The 26,092-nt window shown below is 36.2% G+C and overlaps 2 protein-coding genes across 2 annotated transcripts in view; one reads left to right on the top strand and one right to left on the bottom strand.

Moving 5' to 3' along the window:
• The first annotated feature begins 5,422 nt into the window (after positions 1–5,422).
• On the top strand, positions 5,423–6,120 carry LOC129741681 (protein G12-like). Its single transcript, XM_055733430.1, has 2 exons — positions 5,423–5,950; positions 6,010–6,120. The coding sequence occupies exons 1-2, from the start codon at positions 5,423–5,425 to the stop codon at positions 6,118–6,120; spliced, it is 639 nt and encodes a 212-aa protein (XP_055589405.1).
• Positions 6,121–10,919: 4,799 nt separating this feature from the next.
• Positions 10,920–26,092, bottom strand: part of LOC129741680 (uncharacterized) — a 51,891-nt gene continuing 36,718 nt past the window's right edge. The window contains exons 3-5 of the mRNA XM_055733429.1: positions 12,858–13,131; positions 11,090–11,664; positions 10,920–11,030 (exon numbers count right to left, since the gene is read on the bottom strand). Of these exons, the coding sequence (XP_055589404.1) occupies positions 10,920–11,030; positions 11,090–11,664; positions 12,858–13,131 (960 nt within the window). The remainder of the gene's footprint in view (positions 11,031–11,089; positions 11,665–12,857; positions 13,132–26,092) is intronic.

Below are 26,092 nucleotides of genomic sequence, written 5' to 3'. Positions count from 1 at the left end.
TTGTCGGATTATTAATCACAATGATTTTTGTAACAAGACAGTTAAAATCATGTTTTTTTTTTCAAGTCAAATCTAAAAAAATGCTATGTCGATAATTAGGAACATTTTTTCCAGTGTGTTCCTAATGTTGGACATAGGACAAAGGAAAAAATGTTCCAAACTATATTTAAGTTATATTGTTTTTTTTTTAATGAATATGATTGACGTAAAATAAATAAAATAATGATTGCTGTAAAGTTGTTAAAACGTATGTAATATTAAATTTATTTTCAACTAACTGTAAAATAATTTGTTATATGTTAAAACATGATAATTTATTTTCACTATAGTGTATTTCAAAGCTACATCTAAATGTCGAAAATATATTTTTTGAAAAATTTTACAGAGCGTTGTTTAAGAAACCCGAAGAAGTTTTAGAAATAGACATGAAGCTTCACAGCTTAAAGAAACCTTGGTTTTAATTGAATTTAAAGAAGCTTTTAATAAAAACCATATTCCAAAATAAAAACTTATTCATATTCATGACAAATTTGTTGTTCGAAAATTCAAAAGAACTTATTTGAATCATTGAACAAATTGCAGGAGATTTCAACATAAAAATTATTCCAATGCATAAAGAACAGATGTCTGCTCATGTGTATTAAGAATTTTTTAACAAATATTTCTGCTGAAAACTGCTCAAATCAGAGCATATTGATATCATCGATCTTCCAATAATTGAAGAACAACAGGAAAACTTCTTGGAGTCTGCTACAAACCAGTAAAATCTAAATTTGTCACATGTATTTAATGGGCAATAATAGTCCAAAGCTTCTCAATTTGTCTTTAAATCGAAGACCAATCTGAAAAACCTACATGCGATAGAAAAGCACTCGAAGATAATTCTTGCATCGAAGCAAATAAGCGAATTCCCTTTTTTTTTTTTCAAAATCATGGGACATGTAACAAACTTGCAAAGCAGATGATTTTTCGCAGCTCTAGAAGTTACTTCAGTCACACACAAAAAAAAGAAACATCGTAACTACAAAATATAATATTTTTCTGTTCTATCAGCTGGAACCCACATTGACGAACTTAAAAAGCAATGAATGCAAACAAATAGTTTGAAAAGGAAAAAAACAAAGGATTTAAGAACGACTAAAAATATTAGAAAAGTAAACCATCATGTTTTAAAAAGCTTCTCAATGAGAACAGAATTGAAATGGAAAAAATGAAAAAAGAGTGTTGAAATATTTGCCAATTTTTTCACTTTCTGCCCAGGTGCATTTACTTAATGCAGATTTTTCAACACAGTTTTTATCACCTTAATTGCGATGACCAGAGCTTAAATTATCAGTGTCAGACAGCCAATATCAGGCGACTTTGATACTGCTTAGCATGTTTATGTCACGCGATACTGATTTTTGGTCAGCGACATAAACTTACAATGTCATGACCAAGTTGAATGAACGACATCATGCTTGCTAGGATTTTTTACTTCTTATAGCCATCGACTACATTTATTTAACTGTTATGCAACTTATAACGTAAAATCCATCCCAACACAGTCAGCAAATGGAATAGAAAGACGATCGTATGTGTGATGCGAGTGGAGTGCAAAAATGTCATTCAATATTGACATTGCCGACTGACTGACATTGTAGCTTGATCATTCAACTGGTAGACGGCATTGATATTCTTTCGATAACATTGACTACTAGACGTTGGTCAGGAGAAAAGACATTGACTGAAATTTACCAGCCTTAGCGATGACATTCTTAAGATATCGCTGCTGCATCCAATTTATTTATTTCATAATCAGTTCCACAATTTGTAGCCCTTTTGTTCCTGCCATCCAGGTGTCGCGTATTAATAAGTGATTGCCCAAGCATCCAAAAGTCGCGTTGTTAATTTAAGATGGGGCTCCAAAGTTCACATTTGGCTGAAAAAATGTTTTACGGGAGCTCCAGGTAACTCTTGTCGCGTAAAAGTTACTCAAAAACTTCCATCGCCTTTTTAAAGACTAAATTATCGAAAACGGAACTTCTAAGCGCTTTCACTGCAAATTTTTTCAAGAAGGTCAATAACGTTCGCTTATTACTTTCTAACGTACCGTTAAAATACTTCTGAACACTTTAAAGAACCTATATGGGAATTCTAAGCAACATGTCAAAAATGTCAGTGAATTTGTTGTCATGGTATTTGTTTCATTTACTGATATTGTCAAATGGAATAAAGAATTTTTCGAACTTGTTGAGGTATTCGAATATTTTATTGATGATTTTTGTCATTATTTATTGAGTGTATCGAAAGTCCTTTAAACGAAATTTGGTACAATCTTGTGAACAAAGTCCAGTGGCAATGAACTTTTGCTGGATTGTTCGAGATGGTGGTGAGTTTCATTTTAACCTAGAGAGCAGCGGTTCAATTTTCTAGGCATTAAGTATCTTTCGTAATCAAAACAATATACTTAAAATCAATGGTATAGACCATGATAGACCGGCAACCTAGCAATCTGTCATCTGGTTGTCAGATCAATCTGTCAAGTGGATGTTTTTCCGGCACGTAGAAGTTTTTAGACATTCTCTTAAAAGCTGAATAGATTTCTCTTCAGCCCCCTAAACGAACTACAAAGTAGCTTTAAGAACTTAAAATTTGGGCTGATTAGCATTCCCTTCAGACAGAAACGAGAGCTGATAAAACCATTATAAGGGAATTATGTTTGCTTAGGTAATAAAGTTTAAAGTATACATTCCCTGTTAAATCTTTTCGTGAAGAACGTCCCACAAGTGTAATAACTTAATTTAAATTCCCTTCCCCCCATTTCTTCTTCTTCTTCTTTGGAGATCTTTGCTTACATGTAGGTTCACTGTCGTGGGCTTGTGATATAGCTCAGTTGGCAAGTCTGTTGTCTCCTGAGCCGATGTCCGCGAGTTCGAGCCCAAGAGCAAAACATCGAACACAGTTGTACCGGATAAGTTTTTCAATAACGATCCGCCAACTGCAACGTTGATAAAGTCGCGAATGCCATAAAGATGGTAAAACGACTATAATCGAAACAAAAAAAAAAAAAAAAAAAAAAAATGTAGGTTCACTACCTTAGTGTTGAAAAACAGCTATCATCACCATTTTCCTAGTTTCGAAAGTAAAAGCTAGTTGACATTACATGTCAAAAAGATTTGATGCGATTTGCCATTCGAAACACCATATTTTTTTGAATTTTATGATAGCTGTCTGTATAAAAAAAAACCTACAAAATGATGGCTAATGATTTACCTTTCAAAAACGGGTTTCCCAAATCATCCACCCAACCAAGAAAAAAAGGCGCACGTGATGACCATTAAGCACTCAGTAGGGGTGAATTTATGAGACACTTTCGGCAACCAGGCGACGACATTTCCACCCCTAAGTATCCCGACACACAAAAACAAATGCGTGTGTAAATCGAATTCGAGTGATCCTTATTTGCACCCGAGAGCCAATTCGAGTCTCTCCGAAAGGTGAACGCTATTTAGAGTCTTCGTCGTCTCTCTGTCATAAATCTGTAACGGATATGGAAGATGGTTCTTTCCAGTTTAAGCAAAAGATGAGACACCTGCGCCCCTAAACCGTCGGTATTCAGAACAGGTACGGGAACATTGGTAGAGAAATGATTTCATTTCGGGAGCACACAGTCGAAACAACCCAAACCCAAGCCAGGTTGAATCCAATAAATTCTAAAAAGGAAAAAATTGACGTAAATCATAGAAAATGTTCGTTCGAGTCCTTTTCTGGTGGGCTCCCCCCTTCTTTCATTTCTTTTGCTCGTTCTATCTCTCTTCTGAAAAAGATGGGGCTGTCTGTTGCTTGTGTTGTAAAAAGTGGTTATGAAAATGGCACCCATCGTAATTTTCCTTACCCGTCGAGGCTCTCTCTCTCTATGGAAACCAAGGCACTTTGATCTCGACCGGATGCTGCTGCTGGTGTCCTTTCGGGTTTGGTTTATTGTTCCTGACGAGCGACGGTCGGCGTCGAAGGATTCTTTACGGTTTCCTGATGGTTCTGCTGTTCGCGTTGATCTTCATGGGATTCAGGTGTGAAATCCGGCACCATAAATCAATTCTAGAATCAATAAAAGCGGATTTAGAAGCACAAGATAAATTATCATGATTCTAAATACCAACCGTTTCTCGGTGGCTTGATATCTGACGGAATGATTGTACAAGAAGATGCAAAGGAATGCTTTTGATTTCGATTTATTAATCCCGACAGGACTTCAACGGTCATCTAAATTTGGTGGGACGTTGTACGCAATAAAACATCGCATCGTCCAAAATCCCTACCTTTTCATAATCGTTCTCCTGAAACTAGTTTATACCTCCTTATTCAATTGATTCCAAAACCTTTTCTCCATTCACAAACTCGGGGTAATCCTTTTACCCCGTAGGTACTTTAAGGGAATCACAAAAATTTCATCTTGTGAGCAATCTCATTCGTGAACAATTAGCAGTAATTGTGTGATCCACTTTTCCACGGCTATTTGGACCAATCTCGCTGAAGCGAACGTGAAAGAACCACGTTTCATTATTTTAGCTGAAGCCAACCTTCCTGCTTCCTAGCTAGAATCGGATCATACCTATGTACATATAGAAAGCTAAATTTACAAGCAGTACCGTATCGCGGAATCTTTGCGAAGCTGGCAAAAATCCAACCATCCACCGAAATGGTCGAAGCTTCTGTTGCTGCAATGATTTTAGGGGGAAAACGAGTTTGTTTGTTTGTTTGCTATCCGGGGATGAACCTTGGCCACGCCGGGAACGATCTGTTTGATTCCGTTGAGATCCCGACCACGGCAGACTGGCTCCTATATGCTAAATAATGGTGACTGCATGACAACAACAAAAAATAGGACAATCTCACATATAACATGCCGCAGCTGAAAATTCAGAACGTCGACGTTCTATCGTCAGTTGACAATCGCACGTTTGAAAGTTTTTTCAAGAAAAATAATGTCGGTTTAAGAGAGTTTAAGGTTTAATATGATTTTAAACTTTCTAAGAAACATGTAATTCAGAAGTTTTCCTAGATTTAAAAAAAAACATCACCCATGGTCAAACAAGGCAAAGTCCATTTTCTGATGTGGCTTCTGCTGGATCGAATTGAAATTTACAATCTTATTTTTTTTATTTCCAAACAATTGAATTGTCAGTACTACAACTTGTTGCTATAGCAATTTACTTCAGTTTACAAGTACTTAGCACCGTTTGAGTAACGCAAACAAACCACTTACTTGCTTGCTTACTAACTTACTTGCATGAGATTTTCAGTAATTCTTATTTTCAAGTGGCTCTCTGGAAATAACTCTTGAGTGAAGCAACTTATCATATCAGTCACTCACGATTGATATATAAACAAGACCAAAGAGACAAGCTGACAGTATCAGTTGAGTTGTTCTATAACCACAATGAAAGCAGTCATCCTTCTCTCAGCCCTTGTGGCAATCGTCGGAGTCTCGGCTACCCCAGCCCAAATCAACTCCCAACGTGGACTTCAGGAAGATCTGAACGAATTCCTCGCCCTGGTCCCGATCGACGAACTGGCCAAGCTAGCTCTCGGCTACTTCCAGAACGATAAGGAAATCCAGGATGCCTTTGCCTACATGCAGGGTAAGGAATTCGCCGCCATCTGGGATCAGCTGTTTGCCCTCAAAGAAGTCAAGGATCTGCTGAACTATCTGGAGAAGGCTGGACTCAAGGTGTACGATGCTCTCAACACGGTTGCCGATTTCTTCGGGCTGAACCACGTTAAGCCAATCCGATCCACCTTGAAGACTGGAGGATTGAACGGATTCCTGGAAGAGGCCATCGCTCTGCTGCCCAAGGATAAACTGAAGGCTTTGTTCGAGGAAAAGCTGAAGACCAGCCCGGAGTTCAAGGCTCTGTTCGAGAAGCTGCAACATGCCGACTTCCAGAAGCTGGTGGAGTTCTACAACGTAAGTTCTGACAATATATTTCATGAATCACTTGATTTATAATACCAATTTACCCACAGAACTCCAAGGAAGTTCAATCGCTGTTCACCAAGCTGCGTGAACATGGCATTGATGTGGATAAGATCATCGAGCTGGTTGCTGGATTCTTTGGATGGGGTCGATTCTACTAATCTACTCACTCGGACTGAAGACATTTAAATAAAAAAAAAATTGGAGTTCCATAAACATCTGATGTTTTTAAGTTGATCACATTTTCCAATTTTTCTTATGTTTTTGTTGCTCCTCGTGATAGCTTCATACACAGCCTCGAAAGGGATGTTATAGCTAAAAATTTGAAAATATTGTAGGCTGGTAGATTTGTGAAACTAAGCACTGGATATCAGACACAACAAAATATTACATCAAGAACAATTCTAGTCATAAATAGATTTTAATGTGATAGGTTCTGTTTTCGGTCTAAAATAAATATTATGGACTGAGTGAATCCGAATTGGTAAAAACTATCCATCGCCATCACGTTTTCATATAAAATGAAAAGTTTAACATTAGATAATTATTTTATCAATCTTTGGCATAACAATTTCTTGTATTCAATTATCAAGCAATTTGTTCTCAAAAATTTTAGTAGTACAAAAGAAGCGCTGATGTGGTCTAGTGGATAGGCTGGCGCGAGTCTGGTAACCCAGGCGTACTGGGTTCGATTCCCGGTATCGGCAAGAAAAACTTTTGGGTTCGAATCGCATAAGTTGCCGACAGGTAATCTGTGTTTCATTGTTTAAATAATTATATATTTCAGAGGGAATGCATCTGGGGTTAACCTCAAGAGGCTATTGCAAGCGGAGTGGATTGCCAACCATTGTAGGTCTCTGAAGGTTGGATGCCTTCCCTCGACAAACCATCGGCCGTGGAAGCCTGAGAAGCAATTCGAAGGCCGAGCCACACAGACATAGGCTGGACCTTGCTACCGATGGGGGAACCATACATACATACATACAAAAATTTTAGAAGTACAAATGGACAGCAAGCTGAAGAAATATGCTCATTTTTAGGCTTATGTTCCCAAAATGTCACCTGAATCACCAGTTCCAAATATTCCTATTTGCACCTACCTACACGCAAAATAATCTGCACGTAGCGGCTACGTGAAAAACTACATCATTTTTTCCAATTGATTTTTACGTTGATGCTACGAAAAACATGTGTAAACCTACAATTTAAGTGAATTTTTATTTAGTAAGTTCCAGGCCGTGTTTTCGTAGAAGCTTCTGGTATTATTTTTGGTATCGGAATGAAATGAATGTCGTTTGTTTCCTTTGTTTTTTCGTTTTGTTTATTATTATTAAAATTAAACCAAATTTAATCGAGAATAAACTTTATTTTCACCAACACTATACTTCAATTCCTACCGCTCGATTGGTTTGAGGAATCCTGCGAAAAAATTTAAAAGCATGCTTTAATTAAAAAAAATATTATTGAAATAAAAAATAAATTACCTTTGTTACGTTCATGTGTTCTGTTAAACATCTTTTCCGAACAGTTCAACTAAAAACGAGCGATTGTCACCAGGTTCAACGAAAGGTAAGTTGTATCAATATCTATAAAGGGATAAAACCTGATAATCATAACTATCAATTTCACTTACCAAGAAAACAAAGTTGAATCAGTCATCAGACACTAACATTATAAAACAACTACCGGAATAAGTTGGCTGACAATTCCCTTTTCGAATAAGAATTTACAACCACACGCTCAAGACAAATGCACAACACGGATTTAAATCATCCACTTCACGTGACTATACGTGAAATTCATGCGGAAGTAAAGTAGTTACTACCAAAGCTTCCGTTATTCACTGTGTTTACTACAAGACAGACGTAGAATCGATATTATGCAGCAATATCATAGTTTACGTGCAAAATCACGTATAGATAATTTCTTTTTTATTTTGGGTGCAGTATAAGTGATGGCATAATCTTAGCTTTGGGAAAATTATCCTAAAAAAAACGATCATGGTCGTCTGATAGCTGCCCGATTTTGCTTTGATTTTTTTCAGAGATTCAGTCAGACATGTCTGTCGCTCACAAGAATTGATCAAAAACTGACTTTGTTTAGTTTGTTTTGTCTATTGTTGCCAAAATGGGAAACGTTAGCATAGAAGTTTATTTTATTTTTTATATCTTGAGTATTGCCGAATATTAAATTTGATTGATCTTCAACATACCCTTCATCTCATCTCTACATTTCCTCTCACCTCAATTCTTAATTGAAACATTTCTCTTATTGACTTGTATTTTTTTTAACAATATTTCATTTATCAAACATCCATCATCTTTATTCTAAATACATTTCATTCTAAATTAAAGCTGTTGTTTATTTTTCCAAATATCCTTCTTCTTAATTCTACAATCCATTCTGAGCACAGGCTTTTCAAATCAATGAAATTCCCCTTCATTACTTCTCGCCGCTATTCTCAATTGAATATTTTCTTACCTTTGGTTTTCTCTAAAACCATATTTTATTTTTCTAACGTCCTGCATCTCAACTCTTCATTCCATTCTTAGCTAAGGCTTTCTCAATCTGTGCTTTTTCCTGTCGCTCTTTCTTTATCATGGGCGGAACAATCCGAAAGTATTTGTTCAAATGAGTAATTCAACGCAGGTTTCGGTGGTGGAATAGAGTTATCGTTCATTTCCATTCTTCGTCTGGTCGTTATAATATCATCTTTTACACTAGCGAATGGTTTTTGTCACTTTCCCCTTCTCATTTTCCCTTACCCGGAAAGTACTCATTTCTCAATGAGAATTTCTGGCAATACTGTTGCGTTACCATTAACCTAATTTAAGTAGTCTTGCATAACCGTGTGATCATGTAAACATTTGTACTGTCATCATCAATTGCGAATGGGCGATGGAATCGAAAAGTTATTCTTTCTCTCCTCAAGAAAGGACCGTAAGATCTGTCAAAACCTGGGTGAAATTTTAGCTGCATCCCCCTTGCACTAAAGCAAAACCATAACCTATATTCGGTAGCGCTTCCATCGCATTTTGCCCGAAGCAAATCAAAACAAACATTGTTTTGGTTCTGATGAGTTTAGCAGAGAACTTCTGACGGAACGAGCCCGTTTCTATCGGAGGATTCGAACGAGCCGTAAGTCTCAACACCTCCCCTCAATTCACAGATTGAGAATGTTGAACAGCTTTGCGTGCTTTGCCCATGGTAGCGCTTCGTGAACGCGTCAGCTGGCTGATCCTCAGTCGATGTGTGACGTAACGTAAGCTGACCGCTTCTCACGATCCCCCTGATGAACGCATACTTATTTCTAGATGCTTCATGCGCTTATGCGTTCGCGCCTCCTCCAGGTACTTGATGCAAGGGATGTTGTACTCCATTAACGTGAAAGGTATGCTAACCACACAAAATTCACTCAGGAAGTTTGTTAAGCACAAAACTTCCTTGGCTGCATCGCAAAGGATCTCAGCTTCTGTCAACGACAGAATGACCGTCTGCTGACGTTTCGTTGACCACGAAATTAGATTCTCAAATATCATATGTATGAGACCCGACTCAGATCTAAACTAATCAGAGTTATCGGAATATCTGACTAGTATTTCCGGTTTCACGTTTCAGCGGTATACTAAAACTATATCAATCATAAATACGTCGAAGGTATCGCAAAATATACTTCAGACCTTGCCAATGATTATCCGCCGGGCTGGCCTGATATCTGCGCTTCCTAAGCCACACCTTATTTTCCACCGGCAAGCCAAAACATATCAAACAATCAATCAGCAGCAAGCTTTAAAAATCTGCGCTTCCTAAGCCAATCCTTTTTTCCATCGGAAGGCCAAATCAAAACCAACCAAGCAGCCTTAAAATGTGCGCTTCCTAAACCAATCCGTCTTTATCCACCGGAAGGTTATTTTACTGTTTTGGGTCTGGCCGCCATACCCCACCAAGATGTTTGGGGGTGGGGGGTATGTTTCAGCGTTACGTAATTTTCGTACGGGGGTTTATAGCGTGCGTAATGATTTGTGACATACGGGAGGAAGGGGGTTAAAAAAGTACATTTTTTGTGTAACGTAATTTCTGGATGCCGCCTTTGACTTACAATTAAAATCCAAGAAATGTATGGTCTACATCTATTTTTAGTTATTTGATGAACAAAACATGTATTAATTCTAATTCTTGACCTATCGAACAGTTTACAGTTCCTTCTGGTTAGGAAAAGTAACTTGAATCATATAAAAGTAAATTTTTCAAAATCCTCAAAATTTCGTTTAATTCTATAAAAAAAATCACTTGACAGGGGAAAAGGCAGTGGGCATTTGAACAAGAGATTCGAAACATATTTCGGTTCAATGACTTAAAAATAAATGAAAGATGTAAGATCTCGTACTTTAAAAAAAATCTACGGTTTTGTTTGTGACTTTTGATAAGAACTCTGTGTAATTTCCATTCAAAAATGTTGCAAGTTATGACTCGATTAACAAAGCTTTTAAATTACAATTTTTCTTTTGTGAAGATACATTTTATTTATTAAATTGTTTTCAGAAGCATCCAAGTGGAAAATAAATGGATCAACAATCATCAGCCATCAACTCTTCAACATTTAACGCAAACCCATATAAATATCCGACAGTCGACCAAAATATTTGTTTTTTTTTTATAATATCAATAATTAATTTTGAAGTATGAACAAAGGAGTTTTATCCATTTCAAAGTCTCCAAAAACTGAGTGATGAAATCAAGAAAAGAACATAAAAATACGCCATATTCGCCTGTGAAAGTTTGATCCAGAGATTACAAGTGTATAGTAATATCAAAATTTCGGATTTGATGTTGTCATTTTTATGATTACACAAGCTTCGTTACTACGAATCAGAAATAAAGAGATTTAGGTGGGAATACCAAATATTGGTAATCGTTCATTTATTCAGGTTCGATATGTTGACAGCAATGATAATCATTTTTAGTTAAAACGACCCCAACCGAAGAACCCGGCAACCAGTTCGATGATTTTGTCCACATCGATACCATGTTCACGCAGCTTGGTGAACAGTGACTGCACTTCCTTGGAGTTCTGTAAAAAATGATTCACAATCAGTCAAATCACCAAAAATCAAAGAAACTCAAACTTACGTTGTAGAATTCCACCAACTTCTGGAAGTCGGCATGTTGCAGCTTCTCGAACAGAGCCTTGAACTCGGGGCTGGTCTTCAGCTTTTCTTCGAACAGAGCCTTCAGTTTGTCCTTGGGCAGCAGAGCGATGGCCTCTTCCAGGAATCCGTTGAGTCCTCCAGTCTTCAACGTGGATCGGATTGGCTTAACGTGGTTCAGCCCGAAGAAATCGGCAACCGTGTTAAGAGCATCGTACACCTTGAGTCCAGCCTTCTCCAGATAGTTCAGCAGATCTTTGACTTCCTTGAGAGCAAACAGCTGATCCCAGATGGCGGCGAATTCCTTACCCTGCATGTAGGCAAAGGCATCCTGGATTTCCTTATCGTTCTGGAAGTAACCGAGAGCTAGCTTGGCCAGTTCGTCGATCGGGACAAGGGCGATGAAATCGTTCAGATCTTCCTGGAGTCCACGTTGGGAGTTGACTTGGGCTGGAGTAGCCGAGACTCCGACGATTGCCACAAGGGCTGAGAGGAGGATGATTGCCTTCATGGTTGTTTGGTATCTGTTTACTACTGATTCTGGTCTTTCAGATTCGCCTTTATATAGTGAAAAAACATTAGAGATAACACTAATCGAGTGGTTCATTATCATCATAGTGAAATTAATTTGAAATTTAAGTTAAGTTTATTCCTTTCAAGTGGAAGCACTTCAAAAATGTTCAAGCTACCGATTAATCAACAAACAAATCCCTAGTAAACATGGCTTCGCTGAAGAAAAGCTAGCTCAAATAGATAAAAATGTGGATTAAGTTCATATTTTGGTTTATTAAGTATATGTTTTGAATTTCTTTTTTTACATTCTGTTTTAAATCGATATTTTCATTCAAACTAAGTACATGCTTAAATTTTATGAGAAATACTTCAAACTTATCTTATGTATAAATATTTGTACCTTTTTAGAATCTTTTCTAACAAACAAAAAATCATACAATCTGTTCCTGCTGATTCATTTTGTCATCCACTATGTCTTGTTACGTTGAGGATAAAAAAGTCCAACTTTAAAGTGAATGGATAAAAAATCGCATCCATTCGAGCTCCATTCAATAGAAAAATCGAGCATTCCTCCAGTCAATTGATTGAAAAATAATCACGCATAAATCTTCGAAATCGAATGAATGATGTTACACGCTTACACGAAATGGGTTGTACTCACTTGCCGGGAGCACAGCGCCAGGCAACCGCAAATTGAATTATAACTTTTTCGTTCCCGAATTCAGACGAGTAGCTGACAACGAGAAATGTCCAGACTCTGCAGCCAAGCTTGAAATGGAAGTGTCGAATGCTTTCCGTTTTTTGTTTTGTTTGACTCGCGAAACAAATGCGTGATAAATTGACGCTCATAGATTAGATTTTGGAAAACGGTTGTTTTTCAACAGCGCAATAAATTATTGCCATTTTCCGAATTTTCTAAACTGTCTCGCTCGCTTTTTTTTGCAATCTTGAATGTGAGAATAAAAGTTCAATAATTTTCTCTTGACAACCGTTTTAGCGTAAGTGCACCCGTTGAGTGCTTGTGACAACAGATTTAGGTAGCCACTCGAAAAAATTTTTATTGAAGTGGTTGAATCAGATAGTAGGTACTAGCAGAAGCTTCTGTATCAAAAATTGAAAGACGCGTTCGAGTGCTATAAAAGGCTTGTTGAAAACGAAAGTGGTATCAGTAGCTAATCAATCATGAAGGCAGTCATCCTCTTATCAGCCCTTGTGGCACTCGTCGGAGTCTCGGCTACTCCAGCCCAGGTCAACTCCCAACGTGAACTCCAGGAAGATCTGAATGATTTCATCGCTCTGGTTCCGATTGACGAACTGGCAAAACTGGCACTCGGCTACTTCCAGAACGATAAGGAAATCCAGGATGCCTTTGCCTACATGCAGGGTAAGGAATTCGCCGCCATCTGGGATCAGCTGTTTGCCCTCAAGGAAGTCAAGGATCTTCTGAACTATTTGGAGAAGGCTGGCCTCAAGGTGTACGATGCTCTGAACACGGTTGCCGATTTCTTCGGGCTGAACCACGTTAAGCCAATACGATCCACCTTGAAGACTGGTGGACTAAACGGATTCCTGGAAGAGGCCATCGCTCTGCTGCCCAAGGATAAACTGAAGGCTCTGTTCGAGGAAAAGCTGAAGACCAGCCCCGAGTTCAAGGCTCTGTTCGAGAAGCTGCAACATGCCGACTTCCAGAAGTTGGTGGAATTCTACAACGTAAGTTTGAGTTTCTTTGATTTTTGGTGATTTGACTGATTGTGAATCATTTCCTACAGAATTCCAAGGAAGTGCAGTCACTGTTCACCAAGCTGCGTGAACATGGTATCGATGTGGACAAGATCATCGAACTGGTTGCTGGGTTCTTCGGATGGGGTCGATTCTACTTATGAACCCATATTGACATAAGAGTTTTCATTAAATCATCCACGAATAAAACCATATTTTTTTTTTTAAATTTAATTGATTCCTAATGACTTCATTTATTTATCTTTTTTTAAGAGAACTCAACAGATGCTTTGTTAAATCTATAGAATTGGATGAAATTTCGTTTGAAGCGCAATCTTTGAGATTATCGGAAATGTTGTCAGTGAAAAATAGATGAATCAATTCAAGGAAAAATTTGGTATTTAATATTTTTTTAACGAACACAAACATAAACAGGATCTCAAAACTTGATGTTTCCTCGAAGAGATTCCTTTTTCTTAACTCTAAGCGTACATCTTTCGAAGATATGATGGTTAGCATCTTACAAATGCTTAAATCACCAACCCACAGAAAGTGTAGGGGAGAGTGGGGTATCGTGGGCCATGGGGAAACGTGGGCCACTTTAATATTTCAGATGTGTGTTGAGATAAAAATCTCAAACCAACTGTCATCGTCGTCGCTTTGCGTGAGCATATATTCCTATATGTTGTTGACTGAAATACGCATCATATGCTTCTTTTATTTATCAAGCTAAAAAAAGTTAGAAAAAATTACTTACATAATTAAAAAAAATAGCCGCTAAATGCATCGATGGGGAACCTAAAGTGCATAACAAAAATATGATCATACGCTTATGATTTTAGTTTTGTCATGATCGTTAACGTGGAAAAGGAATTTTTGATGAAACATCAATACGTCGCACAAACGCAACCAATTTGCAAATCATAGCTTGTGGAGAATCGTGGGCCACACATCTTGAATCACCTATATTTTTATGTTTTTATACACATTCAGAACTTAAAATACGTTTTAACTATCTGCAAAGTTTTCTTATGCCAAATGAAGAGTTATGAAAAATATTTTGTCCATCCTATATAATAAATTTTGTCAAAACGTTCGCGAGCCAGGTTTTGGAATCTATGCGATCATACACAGCTCTCTTTTTCATTTCATCATCTGAAATTGCTTTTAAATAACGAAATGAATTAGGAAATCACAGTTTTGGGTCAACTCATAAACTTTGCATGTTATATGGTCAATTTGGATTTGGTGGCCCACGATTCCCCACCATTTTTCAAAATCCAAAAAATATTGCTTTTTTTCAAACAGTCAGAATTTGGGGAAAATAACTTATTTAAAATTAATAAAAATACCCTATGATACCTTAAACATGTAGAAAACCAAACCATTTTTTATTTTCATTTTATCTTTTATAATAAAGAAGTTATGGAACAACGAAAAAAAGTGGCCCATGATTCCCCACTCTCCCATACTATGTAAGCCGTGACCGAGATTCAATCTCATGCCCGCTGGCTTAGAAAACTTGAAGGCTATCCTCTAAGCCACGAGCTGCGGCTTTAACGATGTTCCCAAAGTTAATGTGTTCTGCCAATGTTCAGCTCATTTGTAATTATAACAATGCCCTGGTTTGTATGGGATCCAAGAACAAAACTTTGAATTTTAACGCCAATTCATAAATTGTTTGTATTTATGTTCGGGATATTTTTTTAAATTTCTTTGATCTAAAAGTCGTGTTTCTACATTTCATACTAACAAGGTGTTATATTTCAACTTAAACTTATTGTTTTTGTTAGAAATTGGTCAATCACAGTAGGCTGAAGAATAACCCATAGCCCCAATAGCCACCATATAGTAACCATAGCTACCGCTATGGAATCATCATAGTAGCCTGAGTGCTAATTTAGGGACAAGCTCTCTCTCCTCGACTAACCAGCGACCAGAACAGACGTGCTTGCCCAGAACACAACATAAAGTGGTCCTTCGAACCGGATATCGAGGCAGTAAGAATCCAACACATTATTCTGAGTGAGAATATTGAGAGACGCCTTAACACGAGGGTTTTGGCTAGACAATATAGCATTTAAGTGAACCTAAATAAATAAATTAAGAGATGCCTTACCACGAGGGTTTTGGCGATACAATATTGCAGTAAAGTGAATCTAAATATTCAAGAAAATCAAGAGATGCCTTAACATGAGGGTTTTGGCGATTCAACATTAAAGATGGCTCAATATTCTGTGAGGTGATTCATTTTTGAATGTGAAAATAAAGATGCTTCGAAAGATGGTAGAAGCGATTCAATAATCAAGATGCCTTAGAAACTGTGTAGGGCGATTCGAAAGTGAAGATGCCTTATTTAAGGTGATTTAAATGTTGAGATGCCTTATTGTATGGAATAAGGCGATTCTTATTTCTTACAATTGTCGTTCTTTAAAATAAAGATGTCAGCAGAAGATTTACGATTAACTTGTGAATTGCGCCAAGTGACCTTAGCTTTCATGTGCAAGATGGCGACATGAATCAGCAAGCGAATTTTCTAGTAACGAAAATAAACGTGATGGATTTGATGGACGTGAATAGGAAAGAATTTCAAACTGGAAATCCAGATCAACTGAATAAAAAGCCCCGCTTGATTTGAATTGTCTAAGTTGGATTCAAAGAAACAGGTGTTTCCGGACATGGTTAGTTCTAAGGAACAACAATCTTGGGCCCGCTTTAGAATTTTCAGATTAGTTCTGAATAAGTAATTAGTTGAGTGAAAATTTGGCTGTGAAAGAACGTCATGTAATACCTGAATTATAAAAAGCGTTTAAGCCAATAGAACTACTCTCATTCGCAAATGTTTATAGAAAATAACTAAGCGAAACATTTGAAACAGGCAAAAACTAATAAAACAATCATATAGCATCTCGAAACATGTTTCATCTGCAGAGGTTTCAGCTCTTCAGAATTAAGTTGGGTTCTCAGAAACTGCAAAACCTGACTATGAAGTTGTTATTTTATATAAGAAAAGATAATTGAAATAATGTCTTATCGCGTGCTTAATCTAGAGTCTCGCCAACAACATCGAACACGACACCTCGCCAAGAAAGGAATTTAGAACCGCAGCGTTACTGGAAATTCTTATGCACAAACATGTGAACATGTTAAATCTTAAGTCAATCCCGCTAATCAGTATGCACAGGAGAGTCATTAAAAACGGCATCGCGTACATTAAAGTGATCAGGTCCTCAGTTCCTAAAAAGATTAAGCGAATCATAGGATGAAATATCAAGGACGCTTCTAGTAGGCATCTACTGCAAAGGAAGAAATAACGTATAAGAAATGTAGAAGCACTATTCTACTTACATTAAAGCACAATTATTTTCATCATATTATTTTTGGTTTGTGTTTGTAACGCCAAAAGGCATAACATGGCAAAACTGTTTGGACCAAGTTCCAAATAAGAATTGAAAGAGGAAAGCTTTATTGTATCATTCTGTTTGTTTTGTGGTAAATTAATTCGACTTTTTTGAGCACTGATCTAATCTATCCCATGTTCAAGGACTTTACTAACATTAATCCAATTATTTGAAATGCCAGTTTTATTAGTTGAGGGGCGTTTAAAAGAAGTAGTAGTGTTAAACTAAGCAGGCATTCCTTCGTTAGAAATATTAGGGCAGTAATTTTTTTATTTTTTTTTTTAATAAAAAAATTACTGCTCTAATATTTCTAACGAAGGAATGCCTGCTCACAGCCAGACAATATTATCTCAAGAATCTGCTCACTAGATCTCAAGACTTTTTACAAATATACCTTAAAAAATGGCCAATTATATGACAGAATAATTCTTGACAAGTTGTACACCGTTGCTTAACATGTATGCTTAACATCTAAGTGCAATCGACCAAGACCATTCATGATAAAATGTGGTGTTAATCATGGTGGATTGTTCACTTACATGGAAAATTTGGTAAAATAGAAGAAGTCCTTAAAGGTACACTTGGCCTTGTTTTTTGCTACATTACAAGAGTAGTTGGTTTAAAATTAGCTAGCAGTTGCATGAGTGCTGCTTTACGAAGATTCTTCAAGCAATGCAGTCGTAGCTCCGTAATCTATTGCGACAATGTAACGGAGTATACAGGAGCAAATCACACCAGACTCTTGCTTGTTATTGTTTAATGCTTTAAATTAACGGCAAATCAGTCCAATTTTATTGAATCCAAAAACATTTATTTTTGATCCAACGTTTCGGTGTTGGTTAACACCTTCATCAGGGATCCTGTGAGTAATGTGTAGTTTATTTTTAACAATTAGTAAAGTGTATAATGTGTGTTGATTTCTTAATTTCTAGCGTTACTTACAAAATGGTTGATTCTGAATTGCTTTAGTAAAAGCGTATTGTCCGGATGTGTTGTGGTGAAGTTTCACTGTGAAATTGTAAGATTATGTTTTTGGTTGCATTATATGATAAAACGATAGACTTACATTCAAATTTTAAATTTTAAATTTTCTAACACTAAACACAAATTAGGACATTTACGTAGAATTGTTTAGAATAGTTTCCTCTTGCGTTGTTTTTTGAATATCGATATTTTTGACAAGTTTTTTATCGGTTAAGGGGGAGGGGCAAAAGGGGCAATTGCCCCGGGCCCCCCGAGGGGAAAAAAAGTTTTAACATCCTTTTAATCATACTACTTTAATTTCTACAAATCTGTGAAAAAACTAGAAAATCGGAATGCCAATTTGAAATATAACAACTAAAAGGGCCCCCGGGAAATAATATCTAGAACAGTTTTTCTCTTGCATAAGTTAAGGGGGTCCCCTAGAGTTGTTAGCAGTGAAGAAGTTCCCCTGCATTTTGCGAGGTAAGAATATCAAAATCTCGGTATTGAATTTTAAAAATTTCAACTCAAAATTTGGACAAAAATAGTGTGAGCCGAATTCTAAACAAAAATTAAGAAGAATATAAGGCAAAACACCTCCAATTTGTATTTGTTTATTCAAAACATGTCAGTTGGGATATTCTGTACAAAAAAGGAACTCCCCATGAGGTTTTTTTCAAACTAAATTTTAAATAACTTGATCACATACTGTGTTTAAAAATACGTGTCAACAAACGTGTCACAAAATTGGCTTACCTCCGGCAGAATCTAGTCTGACAATAACACTCCACGCTTAAGAGTTTTCATTTTATGACAATATATAACGTTGACGAATTGAAATTATCCTAAATTGTAAATTTCGATTTGCATTTCAATTGGAACTTTGTCTTTAGGATGAGTTTATAAAGTATAGCTTCAAAAGTTCAGAATTTGAAATCAACAAATTTTTATTTTAAAATTCATTTATCTAATATTTTTAAGTTGGTAGCCATGTGACAGGTGACAGGTATCTAAGGGTATGGGTTTTTTTTTAAATTGCATGAATCCATACAATTTCCATTTTTTTAGGTGCAAAGAATTCAGATTTCAATTTTGGTTGCCCTGAGTCCAAATAGGCAACTTTTGAAAATAGGTTAAAATCATTTGAGAAATGTTTGCACTTTTTTGCCTAAGCTGTAGAACATTGAATAAATGTTTTAGAATAAAGTTTTCAAATTAATTTTCAACTTTCCCTAAGACCACCTGTAATTTTAACTTCTTTGAAAAAAATTATAAAAGTTTTCTTTTTGTTTACTTTTCCCAATTCTGGTGGGAGTTTTGAACAATTATAACAACAAATTTGAACATTATTAAATTTTAGATATTTCTAATAGCAAAAATAAAACAATTATGCAGGCTTCACCCATTTTTTTATATGAACTACAACCTTTTGTTTTTATTTTCCGTTTTAAGGTCAGGAATGATATCCTTAACAAGTTTAGCACATTGTTAAATTGAACTTTTTTAGATAGTTGTGCCCAGAAAAAAAATTGTATGTATGTATGAATCCACTTTTGGTTTGTGACAGTGCCGCGGTTATGGCCAAAAAAATAACCCACGCGTCCAAAGTTGTGACTATTTTTGCAAATTATTTTTCCTTGGTTGTAAAATAGAATAAACCTATTTAGAAGCAGTTTTTTTTTCATTTATGTAGGTTTGTAAGTTCATAAGTGATGAATGATTGATTTCACTCAAATACAATTGGTTTTTAAACTAACAAACACAATATCACCGAAACAAAAGGTATTCAAAATCTGACAAATGACATGAAACCAACATTTTCCAAATCAATCGTTAAAACGTGGACACCAAAATACCTTGAATATCAATTAAAGATTATAAATAAGTTTTTAAAATGGAAAAACATTTTTACTGGAAAATTTTCTTCTAGGATTATTCAATAAAATTGTTTAATATTGTTTAAAATTAATCTTTTGCATCTTCATATTTTGTTTTAATTTTCATATTTATTACATAATGTAGATTTTTTTTTATTATCTAATAGATTTGACAGTCTTTTAATTTTTTTGGATATTTTTTGGTTAGTTTGTCTTTGTTTTTCAATTCTGAACTGTTTGTTCTGAAAATATAATTTGCTTGGAAGCCTTTCAATCAAAATTTTTAATAAGAAAAGCAACGTGTATTCCTTTTGTAGTTCGATTGACGGGACCGAATATTCGGAATTTAGAAATTTTAAACTACAAACATTTCACTTATTTTTGGTATCCTCAAATTCTTTTTTTTTTAAATGATGAAATTTGAAAATCATCAATTTAAACTCTAAGTTTCAATGTGCAATTTCAACTAAAATAGTATTTGATTTGTGCTCTGAATATTTACAGCAAAACTTGGACTTCCTTATTTTTATTTTTATCAGTTTCTTATTAAAGCAATCAAATTACGAACCTGTACTTTGGCAGTATAAGCTTACTATGATGAATTGAACATGTGAAGTTATTATTGTGTACCTCAAAAATGAACTTTTTTGGCCTTTTATTTTGATAACTGGAAGAATTTGAATAGAAAAAAATGATTTTTATTTTCTCAGATATTGATAACAGGGACTCTAAAACAAATATTTTTATCTATTCATCAAATTAAATTCAATCATCAACATTGCAAATTGAATAAATCCTCTTAATTTCAAGTGGATATATTTTTCTTTATCGATAATTTACATTTTCAATCGTGATGTAACATTTTTCCTCGAATTTTTCTATCAACCCTTCAACTGCAAAACTAAAAAAGAAATGTATATTAAGATAATAAATAATTATTATGATTTTGCTGAACAATTTTCAATCATGGTTACTTTCTGACCTGAACATAAAATTAAGTTTCAAAATTCAAAATTATTTTCTTTTGTAATCTGATACACTTTTCAAAATATTCTATTTTTCTAAACAATATTTTCAGAAGCTTAAAATTCTGATTTTATTCGATTTTTTATTAGTTTGTTTTTGTTTTCTGGTGTTTTGGAAATATTGATTTCAAATAATCAATCAAGACTGCTTAAAATTTATTTCCAGGCTAATTTCTAGTTCAGCATAAACAACATCAATTGGAATATTTTTTTCATAACTTACTAGAAATAGCATTGATTGAAACTTGAATTCTAATTCATTTTGGATCTTATCAGTGAAATTTTTTCTCATTTATCTATATGTATTTTTGGTATTGTTATAATTTCTAGCAAAATTTGAATTACGAAGTGCCCCTCTAGCCCTTCCCTGCCTGCATGGACGAGTCTTTCGCACGGACCTGCTTGAAATTTTAGTTTTCTAACGGTCGGTGTTAAATACATCTAAAAAACATTTTCGAATCTGAAACGCCTGAGATCAAGAATAAGGTTTCCAGAAATTTGTCATCATGTATTCGGGCCGGAAAAATCAGGGCAATTTTATATAGAAACCCGGAAAAATCCAGGCATTTGGTTTGAAAATTGACTACCAAAAATCCGATCAAAATCCAAACAAATTTTTTCAAAACTTTTTTGATTAATTTTTTCATCGAAGTTTATCAACAGATAACTACCTACTAGGTAGTCGTATTTCCGACTTCCAAGAAACCTTTTCAAACTTTCATCATGATTATTTTTATAAAACATATTATAAAAAAATTGTTTTGGAGGCAGAATAATTTGTTTTACAAAACAATTAGTTTTTTTTCGATATGATTGAATAGATCTGGGCAAAATCTGGGCATTTTTCAATGAAACCGGACTGATCCCAAATTTTGTGTTGAATATACGGGCAAACTCGTATAAAACTGGGCAATCTAGCAACTTTAATCTAGAACAATAGCACTTTGTTCTACTTGTACGTGTGAATATTTCAGATTTCAATATGAAACCAAGGTACGCGAAATACAATTCGAATTTTGTTTGAAAAATGTAAAATTTTTACACCAGGTTTACGGAACCCGTCATTTCGGCGGGTTTGGAGATTCATTTGGCAAGTCTAAAGCTTTATTTTCGTAGACATTAATATGAACAGGTTGAAATAATTGCAACAGAAGAAAAAAATCTATATCATGCTTCCGGATGAAGGCTGCATGCAGGTCAGTTATCAAATGCTCAGAAAAAAAAATACACTCAGTGAATTTTTGTGCTGAAGTTTGTAGCTCTTGGTCATAAAAAATGTGTTGCTATTATTATTTTAGTAATATCATGAAAAAACTGTTGAATCCCGTACTTTTCAAACAATCAACTGCTAAAATCGTTTCTGTCACAGTAGAGAAATTTTGAAAGGTGGAATGCAAAGTTGACTGAATGTGACAAGTTCAGAAACCATTTATATTTCTTCTATTTTTATTTATTTAAAGAGGATTTTAACATTCGTGGTCATTCACCCTCTGTTTCGAGAAATTGATTAAATTTCTATTTTTAACAATTTCATTCTAAATATAAGAAACGCCAAAGTTTTTAAGACTTTCGAAGTTATTTGTTTTTTAAGTTTTTCACCAACCTTTCTTTCCTTAGATGGCAGATGAGGGTTTCATTAAACCCATTTTGAAGTAGGTTTTATTTTATTGTACAGAAATTTTCATTTGCATAGGAAAAATTTAATAACGAAATTATTATAAAGCTTTCAGTACCTCTGTATCAGCATTATTGAGTTTGATATTTAAATTTTATGTAGTAAACAGACACCCATTTTGAAACATATTTAGCAATGGGCCTTCGCGGGCAGTCTGGTAAAGAGTTCTAAGTACCGCAATTAGCCAACTCGTAAAAAGCAACACTGAGGGAAGTTTAATTTTGACCGCAATCAAAATGAAAAACTCAAGGTTATGCGCCGCTCAGCTGCCAGGAAATTGTTAGTACAAAGATGTTTCAGATATTTCGGCTTCTCGAATCGAATACCAACCGAAAAGAAAATAGCGCAACTGGCAAAAGCTGCATGGAAAATTTCGCACAGTAAACAGAGCGCAAAATTCAATTAAGATTCGCCCAAGCTCCAGTGCGCTTTCTTCTTCTAACTACTATGGTACTGAATGAACGAATTTCAGTTCAGCAAATAGCTTCTAGTGGCGTGTATCCGTTATCAACATTGTGTGAGTTCTAGCTAAATGGCTAGGATGTTTTTGCTGCCGATGTTCGATGGTTCCGCAAAGCGCGCATTTCAGTGCTTCCGGCGACAAAACCGGAACAACATCATCACCATCTTCGCCAGTTCCAGAAAAGCTTCACACAGAGTAATGCCACAAAACTAGCGGAACGAATGTGCGAAAATGTTGTGCTGTGTACCCTATCCTTTGAAGGGTTGTTGCCAGCTGGCTGAGTCAGTGAGGATTGGTGGGTGAAAACTGCGAAGCTTTCGTTGAGTTTTATTTTATTAAATAATTAGCAATTTGCGTTCCGGCAATTCGTTTGTATCTTCGCCGGAATGAAGGCAATCCGGGGCTGCCATAGAAGCGTTTCTCGCTTTCCCGAGGGGGGTTTTCTTCGGGAAATCGTTTAGGGATTCAATGTAGCAAGTTACTATTTCCGCGTATCGTTGCTTCTTGGCGTGTGAACTAGTACAGCTGCTCCGGGAAGATACACGTGAATTTTGGTAGGTCCTTTTGAGGTCTATGCCGTAAAACAAACTGCTTAAAATAAGTAACCTTGATTTGAAATTCAAACTATGTACATACCTCTGAAATTTTTTATTAAAAATAACCAATTCATTTTAAATTTTTTCAAAAAAAAAATTATTATTACAAGATCTTCTAAAGCAAAAAAATCCCTAATGATTCATCAGAATAATGGTGCTTCATTCATTACCTCGACCATCCGCTAAAGCCTCGGATCAGACACAACAGGTCCCATCATAATAATCCCCGGTAGGCCTCGGCAACCAACCGCTGAGAATCAGATGAAGAATCATTATTATCATTATTAAATATCACACCGCATCATCTTGGTCCGTTCATTCTGCGCGACCTTTTCACCAAGGATCTTCGACCAAGAAAGGAAGGAAAAGCTCCCCCGAGAAGCCGTAGAAAATGGCACTAATCTCCACTTTGAATCACCTGTTTGGATTCAGCTCCAGAAAGTCTCCGTTCTCATGAACGACCGACTGCTACTGGGTAGATGCTTGAAATGAGTATCTTGATGGTGAAGAACATTTTGCTTCAGTGTCTAGGCGTGGTGAAATTAATACTTTCATCTTGGTTGTAGGCGTTTTGACTGGGCTGGGCCGGTTCCGGGAAAAGCTAAACAAGACGGATTCATCTGGTATCAACGGTTCATTAAAGACCGTTTTTGGTTTGAGTGACATCTTGATTTTGAAGTTTCAGCATCAGTTTTTTTTTAATTCTATAACTTAACAAATCTGATTCGAACCTACACGATGAGTCGACATTAGAAATATATATGTTTTAAAAATCGCTTAGAGCTATTAAAAATGATTTTTTTACAATCGTTTTGCAAGAAATGATGGAAATCATTCATAATAAAATGTGCCAGACTGCCGTGATATGCCAAAGTAACGTTAATCCCTTTTTGAAGATGTAAGGGTGAGAACAAGCTTTATGAAGATGCTTGCTCACCAATAGTATTTTTGAGGGTAACAATAAATCAATATGGACTTGAACTTGGAACTAAACGGTTGTACTCAGTCAGTGCTCCCATGGAAGAAATCCCCTAACTGGTATTTCCTTGCCTTGTAGTATCCTTGGGATTAGGATCGTGTAGTTGGGCCAAACTGGGGACGTGACATTACTGGCGACGAGGACAAACTACGATTAGTGCGTTGCGTGATGATTGACGACGATTCTAAATCGAATAGTTCCAAAATGTTGGCTACGGGAATTGTTGAAACAAGAACAAAAGGAAAGTTCCCGGTGTATGTAGCTGGTTTAACACGTTCGTCGCCACGTCACCCATATATGGGTGACGGCTCTCTTAAGCAAGGTTGCCGCTCAGTTCTGCCACGCGTTGTAAATCTGAAGCTCTCTCGCTTTACTTTCATGCTCTGAGATTTTTTTTGGGCGACGAACGTGTTAAACGTGAACTCTTACTTACAAACAGTTGACATCTATTTTCATCTTAATAAAACACCCGAAGATGAAAAAGCATTAGAGTTCATCACCAGTGTGAGGCAAGAAACGGCCAACCGAATTATCGGTAGTTTTAAACCCGAGAAAATCGTAGGGAAAACTTATGACCAAATCGTTGATAAGTTCAAAGTGTTACACGAGGTCAACAAAAACGTGTTCGGTGAAAGACACAAGTTAATAACCCGTAGACAAGCGGATGGTGAGTCATTGGATGACTTTGCAATAGAGTTGCAAAATATAGTCGAACATTGCAGCAGGGTTGGTCGGCTCTTCTCAAACAACAAAGAGCCGGGAGTAACCAACACTGCTTTCAGTTCGGCTTCCGAGTGTAATCCTCTTTCGCTGATCGTGCTCCACTCGTTACCCGAGTTTACACGAGCTGTAAGTGACTCGGACGGCAAGTGTGAGAGCATTTGCATCCTAGTGGGAGAAAGAGAATTCTAAACAAAGAGCGCCCTGTGTTTCAGTCATACACCTCAGAGTAAAGAAGGAAAAAAATATTTAGACTCCCACCACACAACGTAGAAAAAATATAAACAATTTCTACTTCGCTACCATGCCTACTACTGTTAGCTGTTTTGAATTTTTTTTTTTCGCAAAAGGTAGCGTGCGAAGAAGAGGTGACAGGTGGTTTCTTCAAAAAAATTAGGACACCGCGAAGAACAGAAACCAGGATTTTTCAGGACCCCAGTAGATTGGTGGAAATGAAATGCAGCTCTTCTTATATTGCATAAATTAAGGCGAAATAGCGGTGCAGTATACGCCTTAATTTATGCAGCAGAAGAGATATGAAGTTAGGTGGCTTTTAGTTTATACCGAAAAACACCCTTCAAATATCATCTGAACCGAAGATTACCATTGGTTTAAGAGGTTAAACTGTTTTTATTGCAAAATCAATTGCAATTAAGATCAGGACGGCTTCTAGAAAATCAGGACTCCGCTGGGAGCTTTGATTCGGAAAGTAGCATCTTTTCTCGTGAACGTACCAAGAATAAAGTGAGTTAGCTCTCGAATTCTCCTCAGCACATTGCGCAACAGATTTTTCCGGAGAAGGGAATTCTCTTCATCAGCGGATGTGAATGCCTTCACTCATTCTTATGTGTTGACAATCTCACTCTTCATTTCAGTGCGATTTATCTCTCCCCGCACCGATTGGCGGAGCAGACGAAAAAAAATTGCACTCTCTTTCACTAGATAAGCCGATCTGAGGAGTTTTGCCACCCATGCATTGCAGTGTTAGTGCCGAAACCGAAGCCACGTTGGTCCAATCGGTATTTGTGTCCGGATTGCGAAATGATAAGACTAGA

The sequence above is a fragment of the Uranotaenia lowii genome, chromosome 2, assembly GCF_029784155.1.
Source record: "Uranotaenia lowii strain MFRU-FL chromosome 2, ASM2978415v1, whole genome shotgun sequence".
NCBI lineage: Eukaryota > Metazoa > Arthropoda > Insecta > Diptera > Culicidae > Uranotaenia > Uranotaenia lowii.
This window is presented reverse-complemented; position numbering and strand designations above follow the sequence as displayed.

Excerpts from the sequence above, each read along its gene's own strand:
- LOC129741681 (XM_055733430.1), top strand. The coding sequence starts at position 5,423 with ATGAAAGCAGTCATCCTTCTCTCAGCCCTTGTGGCAATCGTCGGAGTC. Across the intron at positions 5,951-6,009 it reads AGCTGGTGGAGTTCTACAAC|AACTCCAAGGAAGTTCAATC; the intron begins GTAAGTTCTGAC and ends ATTTACCCACAG.